Source organism: Carettochelys insculpta, chromosome 23 (assembly GCF_033958435.1).
Source record: "Carettochelys insculpta isolate YL-2023 chromosome 23, ASM3395843v1, whole genome shotgun sequence".
Lineage (NCBI taxonomy): Eukaryota > Metazoa > Chordata > Testudines > Carettochelyidae > Carettochelys > Carettochelys insculpta.
In genome coordinates, this window is record NC_134159.1 from 11,541,319 (window position 1) to 11,554,785 (window position 13,467).

Below are 13,467 nucleotides of genomic sequence, written 5' to 3' on the forward strand. Positions count from 1 at the left end.
ATTTCAAGCTGCGTTTAATAGTTAACCAATTAACCAGGACTTTCCAACCCTAGCTGTAACCATTCCGGAGTTGTGTGACTCCATCTAATGCAACCCTCTTACTTTCTCCTGTCCCAGCTGCTCTGGAGGCCAAGAAAGGAACTGCTGCCGCTGGGGTGGATGGAGTCAACATGCAGCCTTGTAAATACTAAACTAAGCAGCATGGCTAGTTCTTGTGAGGGAGATGGAGTCCACAAGTAACGTGTTTAGAGCCTCCAAGAACCTGGTGCCACTCTAGCACCATGGGTGGAGTATCCTCAATCTAGACCTACGCCTCCTGCAATGGCTACAAAGATGGAGTCAAATGGGAAGGGCTCTTTGCAAGTTCAGAGAAATGCACGCGATCACGTACTCCTGAACAGGCAATGCTATACGTGCAGGCAAAGACCAGATACAACCCTCAAACATGTCAAGAACAGGCTCAAATAAGTGCAGATAAGAGAGAATCTTCTGAGAGAACAGTCCCATAGTTTTGGGTTTCCAAGGTAACAAATTAGCCTGCTGCCCTGGGACAGAGTAGGAAAGCACCCCAAGGTAACAGCTGTGGGTACACACAGAAAACGAGTGGTACAGGCTCTTTCTTCCTCATGACAAGTTAAAGTCCTGGAAGCAGCTTCAATCTTAATCAAAACTGAACCTGAAAGTTGCTATTACTGTACATTCTTGGAAGAAAATGTCCAGCTCCTGCTGCAGGCTCTGACTTGTTTGCTTACATCATGTGTGTTTCGATGCTAACACAATTCCATCTGTGCAGAAGTGCCCCTTGCCGTGTCCTTTGACCACACCATGCTTGGCTGCTTGCTTCTTCACAATCAAAGCCCTCCACATGAAACCTGCTTTCAAGACTAATCGGTGAACTTGCTATTTGCAGCTGATGCAGTTTGCCAGAAGAAGTGATCAGATTATTAATCCAGGGCTTGAAAAATTCACAAGAGACCAAAGCCAGAGCCAGAAGAAAAGCACTAAGAACCAGAAGCCAGTACAAAAGGTAAGAGGAGCTCCACTAACATAGCCCAAGTTCTCCCATGCTCCATTATGTAGTCGCTGTGCCCTTGCCACTGTATTGAGGAAAGCAGCTGCAGTTTATTGATAACAAAATCGGGGCACCATCTCCTGATTTACAGACTATAAGGTAATGGACGTGTGTATGTTTTGACAAGTTGAAGTTTGCCCCAAAATTTTACAGTGCCAAGTCTTTTTGTGTTAAAGACCAACAACATCCTACTTCAAATGTATCAGCTGCACCTTGTCACCAAGTTAACGTGATTCTCATAGTCACCCTAGGATGTCTTCCTCACAGAAATGCTGAGCTGTGACCCTTTTCAGATCCTCAGCTATCCCCGGGTGGCAATTTGCTGCAGGACTGTTAGAAATTCATTAAGGTAAGAGTGTCAACCCCCACCAACAGTGATAATGAGCAGGGAAAGCCAGATGTGCTCTAATTACAGAGGCAGGATGACAAGTGATCAGTGAAGAAGGGCATGAATAAAAACCTCCCACTTATAAACAACTGACACTAAAATCTGCCCAGAGAAATCAAGGGAGTATCAGTGGTTCACATAAGCCGTGTCTACACGTGCACGCTACTTCGAAGTAGCGACACTAACTTCGAAATAGCGCCCGTCACGGCTACACGTGTTGGGCGCTATTTCGATGTTAACATCGACGTTAGGCGGCGAGACGTCGAAGCCGCTAACCCCATGAGGGGATGGGAATAGCGCCCTACTTCGACGTTCAACGTCGAAGTAGGGACCGTGTAGTCATTGCACGTCCCGCAACTTCGAAATTGCGGGGTCCGCCATGGTGGCCATCAGCTGAGGGGTTGAGAGATGCTCTCTCTCCAGCCCCTGCGGGGCTCTATGGTCACCGTGTGCGGCAGCCCTTAGCCCAGGGCTTCTGGCTGCTGCTGCTGCAGCTGGGGATCCATGCTGCATGCACAGGGTCTGCAACCAGTTGTCAGCTCTGTGGATCTTGTGTTGTTTAGTGCAACTGTGTCTGGGAGGGGCCCTTTAAGGGAGCGGCTTGCTGCTGAGTCCGCCCTGTGACCCTGTCTGCAGCTGTGCCTGGCACCCTTATTTCGATGTGTGCTACTTTGGCGTGTAGACGTTCCCTCGCAGCGCCTATTTCGATGTGGTGCTGCGCAACGTCGATGTTGAACATCGACGTTGCCAGCCCTGGAGGACGTGTAGACGTTATTAATCGAAATAGCCTATTTCGATGTTGCCACATCAAAAATGGGCTACTTCGATGTAGGCTTCACGTGTAGACGTAGCCATACATCTGAGGGGCCCAGATGTACTCATCCAGCCTAATGCATTTATCACATTTCAAGACTGGAATAAGCCTTTTCACTTTTTATCAAATATGTTGCAGACAACAGAAGTTATTTGCCCTCTAAAAACTTAGCGCCTTTTGAATGCCTTTTACGCTAGCCCCTCTTACTGGTGTACTAACATTATCACCATGTTGTACGTCTATAAAAGCACCCGCATCTGGCCCTCACAATAACCCTGGAAGCACTCTCTCAATTTTACAAAGCAAATTAACTGAAGCAATGGGAGTTCAAGTCACTTGTCCACGGCAACACGGCAAGTAAGCAGAAGAGTCACAAACAGACTCTTGGCCCTGTGATTTAACCATTAGCCTATCCTGTCTCTACTCAAAATATGTTTCCTGTAACTAACTCATGCCTATTCTGGAAAGAAATTCCACGTCTGGCACTTCCGGATCTTTGGGATAAAATTCACCAGCCCTTTTGCGGACAAAGGAAAAACCAATTCTTGAAAGGGTTGAACTGGTAGCTGTTTCAACTTGCCCATGAAGTTCAGTGCAGCCTTGTTAGGTTTTGGTTCTGCTGGCATTGTGGGAGAGTGGAGGTGCGATTGCATGGACAGGGAATTTTGCAAGATTTCCCTCATTAGGGCCACTGGGAATTTGCCATTCTATTCTACTGAGGTGTTAACATGGTACTTGTCACTTGGTGTATGAGTTTATGTGGAACACTTCGGATGCCTGTACTGCTATACTAAATATAACCCCACTATCCTTTTCCTGACCAGCCATTTATCATACGAGCAAGTCTGATCCTCATATTGACACCTGCCACGCAGAGTCCGTCCCAATCTGCTTTTAAACTTGCCAAGTCTCTGCCCTGATGTGCAACCAGGAATTTTAAATTCACTCCGGTAGTACCACCTTACAGCAGCCTTTCACAAAGGCAAGCACCTAGGTTGTCAATACAGTAGCAGTTCCTTCTCTTACCGCTTTAAAGAGCCAGCCCATCTCTTGGAGACGATCTCCTTCTGAGAATGTCTCAACTTGACACACCTCAACTTCCCGTCGTTACAGAGCCACATATCCTCCAAACCCACCAATCTGGTGTCCTCGTTACCAAGAGCAGAAATTTCTATCAGAATCAATGAATTTGTGAGACGAGGTAACAGCTCACACATTATTTTATTCTAAAGTAACGAATGAATCCCGCTAAATGGCTTAGATCCATTCTTCCTAAGCCTCGGAACAGATCTTGGCAGGGTACAAGATGTACTTAAATTTTCCGGATGTCACTTGTTTTGCAACTTACCAGTGTTTCTTTGACAAAATCAATTTCCTACTGACCTGGATCTTCTCTGTGTTGTCCATTTTTAAACACAGGCAATGGATTGTCCGTTCCTTCAACCAAGTGATACTTCAGAAACAACAAGACATTCTGTGGCACCTTAGAGACTATCAGATTTATTGGAGCATAAGCTTCTGTGGGCAAAGACCCACTTGCATCTGACGAAGAGGGTCTTTGCCCACAGAAGCTTATGCTCCAATAAATCTGTTAGTCTACAAGGTGTCACAGGACTTCTTGTTGTTTTTGCAGATACAGACGAACACGGCGACCCCCCTGATAATTCCGAGGTTCTCGAGATTAAGATACCCTGTAGTAATGACAGCCACATAAGACAAAGCACTCACTGTAGCTCATTTAATAGCCTCACCTGCATTCTGGTCAGTATTACACAGACCTTGGGACCTACTTCAAACAAGCCAACTGCCGTAAGCAGCTTCGAACGGCTGCCATCTACCTTAGCTTGCCATCAAGAGGTTATCTTCTTTTCTCTAAAATGCGGATGAACTTTCTTCAGCAATGGCCTGCTCCCATCTAAAATGGCACTGACCCAAAGCCCAGCACAAGCAATATGCAGGTCAAAGCTGGTAATAGGCTTAAGTTCTGATATGTTATGAGCCCATAAGATTGGAAACGGGAACAGCACACTGTTAGTAAAAGGAGGCGTTTTCCTTTGTAGTGGAACAAGCAGTCCAGTCCCTGAGGGCCCTGAGAGATGGGGCTTGAAAATCAACACATCTGCATGTAACAGAGGGCTATTTCATGTCATTTTTAAACAGATGTTTCCTATTTTAATTATAGTTCTCCCTTGATTCTAATACCTGTACAGCTTGACAAAAAAAAAAAAAACTAAACCAAAACCAACCCACACCTCTTGATGTGGCCTGCAACTACGAGCTAACGGGTCTGGGCAGAAGGGAAGGTGCAGAAGCAGGCTGGGTTATGGCTGAAGGGGCAAGTCTGGGTGGGAGGGAGGGCGTGGGAATGGGCTGGGGATCTAGGTGGGAGCCAGGTAGAAGAGGGTGCGGGTCTAGGTGGTTTTGGGGTGTGGGGTCTTGAAGGGAGGGGGCAGGAGCAGAGTGTGGGTGAGGAGTTTGGCTGAGGCGGGAGCAGGAGTGGGGGTGTGGGATCTGGGCAGGAGGGGTGGACGGTTTGGAGTGCAGGGTCTGGGAGGGAGGATGAGGGGTAAGGGGGTGCAGGAAGAGGGTGGAAGTGGCAGTCTGGATGGGAGGGAGGTGCAGGAGGTGTCTGGGGGCATAAGGTCTGGATGACCAGCGGGCAGCTTACCTTTGCAGCACCCTCAGATGCACAAAGTTCTGCCCCCCACTCCACCTGCTCCCAGGCACCACCCTCCTGAATTCCGGCCAATCAGAGCAGCAGTAGTAGACCTCGGGTCAGACTGCAGAAGCAGCTGCTGCTTCACCTCCCTTCTCCCAAGTGGGAGAACAGCAGCAACCAGCAGCAGAGCCAGGAGCCACTTCCTGCCCCTGGCAGAACCCAGGGTCTGGATCTGGAACGTGGCTTATCTGATCCGGCCTGCAAGGCTCTGGGCTCCAAACTCTCCACCCTGCCACGGGCCAGACACCATGGAGGGGAGCCCCAAGCCTTGGGGTCCAGATCCAGACACACCTCAGTCTGTATCCAGACTGTGAGCCTCGGGTCCCCTGCCCTGAAGAAACACCTCCAATATATAAATTTTAAGAATTCTATAAATTTTCTGCAATCATTTTTCTGCAAACTGTGTGGCCTACGCAGAGTACATGATGATGTGGTGGTGTAGGAAGGATTTTACTGGTACCCAGTTGGGATAACCTGTAGAATTCACTTAGGTTATAAACGACATATCTGATCAGGTGAAAGGCATCCCCTCTGCCTACCCTCAACAGGAATCATCCATCTTCCTTGTGTGCCTGGAAATATTTTTTCCGAAGCCTTAAAATAATAGTGTACAACAAAAGTGAAGACCCCTCATTAATCGAAGGTCAAGGCCAATGGGCACTGCATGTTATAGAATTGAAGGTGTGTTAGGCCCATTTAATTCATGTAATAACACTTACTTTCCATAAGAGAACATCATGATCCCTACTTTTATGGGTGGGAACGCTGACGGACAGAGAGGTTAATTGACTTCTTAGAGGTCAGAGTCAGGGACAGAAATGGGACTTAGAACCGACATCTCTGAATTCTCAGTCCTACATCTTAAGCTTTCTACTGTACTGCCCTCTGAAGAGCTGCTGGGAACTCTGTCTCAGTAGGGGTTCATTTTCAACAAAACAATTGCTTGATTCAGCAATGATTGCTATTACAGAATGGTCCACAGCTTATAGCAGAAAGCAATTTTAATGTTACTTTACACTAAAAGGTGATGACTGTCAAATATGTAAGGCATAGCTGAGATGCCATAATGCCTATTACCGCAGATAAAAGACAGACTCAATTTAAAGTTACACAAAAAGGGGGAGAAATAATCTTTTGGGAACATTAGTTCACATTCTCACTGTTAGATAAAATAAAGGAAGGTGACAAGTGTGATGAATCTATCGAAGAGAAAGGCAAAGACCGACCTCACTGGCAATTCTAGTCCACTGCCGAGTCATGGAACCGCTAAGAATTCTTTTGTCTGGTCAATTTCTCCTCAGTACATATCATCTTAGCATTATTCTATGTCATTCAAATACTATTCAGAACATGATAATGTTGGGATAACAACCAGGAGATCTGCTGCCATATGATAGCGATGTTTTTACCCTTCCTGTGCACCTCAGAACAGTGGCATACGTTATATTGAGCATATTAATACTTGTTCTTTGTGAACTGGATGTCTCTCTTTCTTGACAACCTAAATACTACTCAACTGCATTTTATCTCCTTTAAAACAGTAAATACATGTTAACATGGTGAGAGGAAGGAATGCTCAGTGGTTAGAGTGCCAGCATGTGTATTTGAGTAACTTGGGGGAGGTCACTTACTCTGCAGGCTCAGTTCCCCATGTATTAATTGGGATAATAGCACTTTCCTATTTCACAGCCTTGTTGTGAGGCCAAACACCGTGCAGGTGCCCAGATACTAAGACTATACCTCTCTGAAACCTCTACCCACAACCTCTACTAAAGAGCAGAGCTGACTGCTGTATGTCATGCCTTAAGGGGTTGTCTTGGATAGATTCAACAAAAAGTTGTTTTTCAAAATATAAAACCGCAGCCTCAAAGTCAATCTTACCCCCGAAAAGAAAAACCAGGCTGGACGGTGTGTGTAACTCTCTTGTACAGGGCTCTGTTCTACTTATAATCTCTACTGTCTAGGAGAGGAAGCCATGTTAGTCTGTAGCTTCCTAGGCCATATCTACACTTACTAAAAACTTCGAAATAGCCATGCTAATGGCCAAATGAAGAATACCAATGAGGGGCTGAAATGCATACTCAGCCTCTCATTAGCATGCGGCCAGCCGCAGCACTTCGAAAGCGCCATGGTTCGCTCATCTGAAGCTTGTCTACATGGGGGTCCTTTTTGAAAGGACCCCGCCAACTTCGAAATCCCCTTATTCCTATCAGCTGATAGGAATAAGGGGATTTCAAGGTTGGCGGGGTCCTTTCAAAAAGGACCCCCATGTAGACGAGCCTCAGGCGAGTAACCTGCGGCACTGAACATACCTTTCAGCGCCTCATTAGTATTCTTCACTTTGGCCATTAGCGTGGCCATTTTGAAGTTTTTAGTAAGTGTACATGTAGCCACAGTCCTGTAGAATTTTAAAATCTAACAATTTTATTTTTTAGGTAAGAAGCTTTTTACTCATGAAAGCTAATAAATAAATTTGTTAGTCGCTAAGGTGCTAGAGGACTGCTTGTTTTTTCGTGACTCTCTACTGTGACCATCACCGTGGTATTTGGGCACCTGGACTAAAATAAAAGGCAAGGGAATTCAACTGGAGCCAAGTAAGTAGAACGATAGCAACTGCTGAGTCTTACCCTCTCCAAATCACATCAGCAGTGTTTTTCCTTTCAATCTTCCTCTGACATTGCTGTCAAGTCCTTTATTACTGTATCAATCATAGTGATGGAGAGCTCAGTACTAGACACCTGCATTTGTGGCACACAGTTACAGATGAATAAATCTGCTAAGTTTAAATTAAGCTTTCCACGTGAGCCCCCACCCATTACTGCCTGTGAGGAATGACGGACATGCCAACACCACACAGCATCAGAGTCACAGGCTACATGAGACAGGAGAAGCATCTGTTGACAGAAGTGACTGTCAGAAGAGATTTCCCAGCAAATTGCATCTATGCATAAAAGCGGATCGAAAGAGCAATCTGCTCTGTCAACAGAGAGCAGCCAGACTGCCCAGCCTTCTCTTGACAGAACAGCTGACTGGAAGCTCGGCAAAGAGGGCTGCCTGGTCAACCAGAAGCCCTGTCGACAAAAGGGTCCCGGAACGTCTACATGGCTGTTTTCTTGACAGCACACTGTCGAGAGAGGTGTTATATCTGAACAGGAAGAGCTATAACACTGATGGCGGATGTGCTGAGTTTTGTCCACAAACCGTTGACAAAGTGCATTTTGTGTGTAGACGTTCCACAGATTTTTCTGACAAAAGCCCAGTTTTGCCAGAAAAAACCCACTCATGTAGCCATAACTATAGGGTTTAAGGCTAGAAGGGAATACCAGATCATGTAGTCTGACCTGACTTCCTTTCTATCTCACACCACTAACCATTGCACAGCGCTCACACACAAAACCCAACAAGTGGAATCAAAGCAAAATATTAGAGCCTCAAGAGGCTAAGCTGTTGAGTGCCCCAAGCAAAGAAAGAGAGGTACCAAGGTGCACTTAAGCACAGGGCTCGCTGCAAGGTTAGATACACACCAATAATGCCCACATGTGAAGAAGCAAAGCTAAAGTGGTATCTCACCTGGGGATTCTCAACCATGGCTATTCCCAGTGGACCTTATAAACCAGTGGTGGGATTGTGGTGCCTGCTGATAGTGTGGCTAAGCCTTAGGGGCCTTGGCAAGGGTGTTGTGGGCAGCTTTCCCTTGTTGGTCAGATACATGGCAAACAAATTGCACAGGGAGGTCATAATTTGCATTATTTGAGGGAAATCAGATCTGAATTTATGCCTGTGCAGTATGTATTACTTCAGGGTCACAGTTCAGATTGTATGTGGAAGCTTGACTTTGAGTTTTACTGATGTAATTAATAAATGCTAGGTATATAGGTAAGTCACTACGAAGAAACGGCCACACTGCTCTGATACGGTGGTCTCCCAAGGCTAGCATTCTCTCTCCAACAACAACAAATGCCAGATGCTTCAGCAGAAGGTATAAAATCTCCATAATGGACGAATATAAAATATCCTGTCCATGGATGTTTCTTCCCGATCCTCAACAGTAAAAGACTGGCTTATATCCTGACGCATGAATTTTTGCATCTCTTCCAAGTATTTCTAATTATTTGTAATGTAACTGAAGATCCTCTTGCTATCAGTATGTTTAATCTTTGTTTGAATCTTAAATTCTCGCCCTTAGCGGTAGCTAGTGGCAGTAAGTCCAACAGTTACATGTTGTGTAAAAAAACTATTTCCTTTTTTCAATTTTAAATGTGGCCTCTCTCAATTTCCTTGAACACCCATTGACTCTTGTGCTGCTAGGTTAAACTGGATTAGCGGATTTACCTTCAGTTGACCCTCATCTCCCCTCTCGTATATCTACTCTATAAACTATTGTCCTAATCTTTTCATTCACCCAATATATGGGAAACCTTCTTGTTCCTAATAATTTGTATTGCCTATCTCTACACGCCTTCTATCACTCTAGGATCCTTTTTTAACATAAGCAACCTGAAATGAACACAGTACTCAAAATTAGGGTGTGACATTAACATGCATAATTGCTTTATCATATTTTCAGTATTTTTCTCTAAATCTTATACATGCTAGCAAGGTCTGCTTTTTTGCACTGTTACTTTATATTGACTTGAGCAGGTGTTTTTTAGCGAGCTGCCTCCAGAGATGCCCAGTTCTTTTTTCTGAGTGACTGGCTCACAGCTATTAAAGTGATGAGCACGGTACAGCAGAGGATGAATAACACATTGTGTGTGGGAGACACTATACCAACAAATTAGGGAATGGCACAGTTTAGACCTACAATCAGTGCTCCCCCGAAGCTGAGCAGTTGGGCATGTACCCAGGAGAGATTCAGATGCTGCCCAGTTGATTAGCTGCCCACAGCTGGCAATGTGTTGCTATTGGTGGTGCACATGCTTTGGTGCAACAACAAAATTTATTCTGCCAATGGATGGAAAAAATAGAGAGAACACCGCCTATAATCCCTTGCACAGAATTGCACTAGTGGACCATATTCTGCCATCCATTATATGTTACACTTTAAAATATTGAGCTCATATTAAAATTCAGTAACGTTGGAGCTACACACATTAACTATAATATATATACTTTGCTCACAAATACATTTATTAGGCTTTAAGATGTTACAGGACTGCTTTTTTTCTGAAGCTACAGACTAACACGGCTACACCTACAAGACACTTTGCTCATGTATTTAACCAAAATAATATAATGAACTATATCAGAGAAGGAGCCGTGTTAGTCTGTATCTCAGAGAGCAACCAGAAGTACCGGGGCACCTGATAGACTAACAGATATTTCGGAGCTTAAGCTTTCGTGGGCAAAGACCCACTTTGTCAGATGACGAAGCGGAAGCGGTTCTCTGCCCACGAAAGCTTATGCTCCAAAATATCTGTTAGTCTATAACGTACCACAGGACTTCTTGCTGATAATGAACTATGTATTTCCATAGCAATTCTCTTCACTATCCAGGTGCTGGGCTAGTAACAGCTGCAGTTTTTTCACTCTTAACAGACTTTCAAGTTACCCACTGCTGCATTAATCTGAGATGTTTTAGTGATGGCAGTAAGCAAATGTCATGTTGGTTTCAAATGTTGACACATATTGATTAGATTTTGAAAGGTAGATACTGCAATTACATGTAGTATGCATGTGCGCAATACACATGGATCACTGGTGTTATTTTGGGAATTTCAGTATTGTTATCAGAACAGAAAAGGTATATTCTTGGATGGAAGCCCACCACACAGAAGTTCGTCAGGCAGTCTTACTAATCTAGTCTGCGGTGATTTACTTGGCAAACAGCTAAAACTTCTTATATAATATTAAGATGTTAATGCGTAACCTGATGAATGCTAAATTGCATTGCTCAGGCTTGTAGCGTTAACATGTCAGATGAACTGTCAGCAAGGAAAGAAGAGTGAGTAGGAGCATAACCCCACAAACAAGTTCAGATTTCAGCAGCAGGGCAGCTCCATCACTACTGCCAACAGTATAAAGTCTAGAACAGACAAGGCGCAAGTGTCCCTTCTGTGTCCTTAGCTGGGCTAGATGTGCCAGGACCCTCATGCCAGACCTGCGCTGGAGCTTACACCCCTGACGCCACCAGCCCAGCTGAACAGTGAGCTCTAGAATAAGACATTTCCTACGCTCGACAGGTGGATCCTGGAGACTGCAGGGAAGGCTCCGTGCTGATTAAACTAGAAATTGCTGTCTCACGGCCAGCGCTTCCCTGCCCTTGGGGGTAAGCGGGGCTGGGTCTCACACTGGGCGCTGAGCCGTGCCAGGCAGAGCCCGCCCCGGAGCACGGCCTGCCCCCGACTCCAGTCTCGGCCCGGGGGCCCCAGGGGGCGTGGGGCGCTGCAGAGGTGCGGAGCCAGCGCCAGGGGGGAGAGGCGAGACCAGACCCAGGTGCGGGGGGGAGGGGGGTCACATGGAGGCAGCGGGCTGAAGACGAGCCCGTGCTGCTGTCACTGACCGGAGCGGGTCCCCCTCACCCCCACCTGGGCCACACCCAGCTCCCCCCCCCACGCGGTACCTCCGCCCTAGACCTGCCCCCGGGCCGCCTCCCCTTACTGCCCCTCCCACTACTGCCCCCCACAGCCCCCTTCCCCACAGTGGCCCCTCCCCCCCGCAGCTCCCCCGGCCCCCTCCCCCTGCTACCTGCCATCCCGGGCCCCGCGGGTGAGTCACATTTCAGCAGGCAGGGCTCAGCCTGACACGGAACGGACAAAGGGCGCCGCCATTTTGGAGCCGGGCGGAAGCGGCGGCGTCTCACCTCCCCCGCCCCCACCGGCTTCCGGCGCAAGCGCGGCGGCCGAGAGGGAAGCACGAGCTAGCGGGCAGACCCATGCGGCGCATGCGCCGCAGGCTCGGGGCGGGGCATGGAAAGCGGCCCCCAGGGTTCTCCCTGGCGCCATGACAGCAGAGTGGGCGGGGCCGTGCGCGGTTGCTCCGGCAGGGGCCGGGCTTTGTCGGCATAGAAACGGCGGCGGCGGGGGCGGGCCAGGCCAGGCCAGGCACCCACTTCAGGGCCCGGCCCTGCGGGGCACCGCTCCTGCGGCCACCAGACCTGAGGCAGGGTCGCAGACCAGTTCAATGTGCACCAGCCTGGGTGCACCGCGGGCGAGACCTGCCTGAGCCACCTGGTCAGCCTCGAGGCCGAGGTGACCGGCCCTGGGCACACAGGGGAGTCAATGGACATGATCCACCTGGACATTAGCAGAGCTTCTGCCGCGGCCTCCCGCCCGCCCAGCCGCCCGCGAAGGGCGTGTGGGTTGGACACACGGACAGCCGGCTGGACGGACGGGCCCGAGGCGTAGCGAGCAGCGGCTCGGCGTCTGGCCGTCGGTCGGGGTCCAGGGCCGAGCCCCCAGGATCGGGCCTGGGCCCGGTGTTGTTCAGCGCTCTGTCAGTGACCTGGGTGTGGGGATGGATCGCAGCCTCCCCAGCATGTGGTCGACACCATGCTACGGGGAGGGGTGGAGATGTTGGAGGGCAGGGGTGGGGTCCGGAGTCACCTAGATAAATTGGAGGATTGGGCTGAAAGTAATCTGATGAGGTTCAACTTGGGCTGGAAGAACCCCAAGCATTGTTACAGGCTGGGGACTGACTGGTTGAGCTCGGGGTGCTGCTCAGTCTGCCGGCGTTGCCTCCACCGCTCCCGTTGGCCATAGTTTCTGGCCAATGGGAGCGGTGGGAAGCACTTGGGGTGAGGGGAGCGTGCAAAGCCCCCTGGATGCCTCTACACATAGAAGCTGAGGGTGCAGAGGGGGCTGCTGGCTGCTTTCCAGGAGTCTCAAGGAACAGAGGCTAGCAGAGAGCCTGCCAGCCCTGCTGTTTGGCACCACCAACCAACCAGTCAACAGCCCGGCCAGCATTGCTGACCAGAACCTTCAGGATCTGTTTTCAAATGTGTGTTCCAGTCCAAAACTGGACACCTCATCACCCTGGTGCCAAGAGACTGTGGCTTGCAGCACTTGGGCTGCAGGACTGTTTCATTGCTGTGTAGATTTTCCAAGCATGGGCTGGAATCCAAGCTCTGGGACACTCCCACCTCACAAGTCATGGAGCCTGAAGCAAGGGTGGATCTTGAGACTTGCAGCACGTCTAGCAGGGGTCAAGCAGAAAGGAACAGCAGGGTATTTATCTGTAGACAAAGACCCTTAGAGATGAACTTTGCAACATGCCAGCTTGGGATCAGAAGGTCTTATTTGGACTAAAAACACCTCTCATTGCAACACCAAACAGGCTTATCCTAACACTGTTTGGTGTCAAAATAAAAGAGATACAGTCCCATGAATGCTCCTTTCCTTAGACCTGGTTTGTTTCCTCTGGGTGCTTACACTGTAACCTCAAATTAGCATCCAGGCAGGGCTGTCCCAGGGGCGCTGCAGGGTCTGGGACAACCTTCACCCAGGGTCTGAATCTGTGGAGCTAGAGAAGGCCCA

At 48.2% G+C, this 13,467-nt stretch overlaps 1 protein-coding gene across 2 annotated transcripts in view; it reads right to left on the minus strand.

The window, feature by feature from the left end:
- Positions 1-11,772, minus strand: part of ZBTB17 (zinc finger and BTB domain containing 17) — a 38,379-nt gene extending 26,607 nt beyond the window's left edge. For both annotated transcript variants that reach the window (XM_075018101.1, XM_075018099.1), the window contains exon 1: positions 11,681-11,772. In XM_075018101.1, coding sequence (XP_074874202.1) covers positions 11,681-11,687 — 7 coding nt within the window. In that variant the 5' untranslated portion in view covers positions 11,688-11,772. The remainder of the gene's footprint in view (positions 1-11,680) is intronic.
- Positions 11,773-13,467: the final 1,695 nt, after the last annotated feature.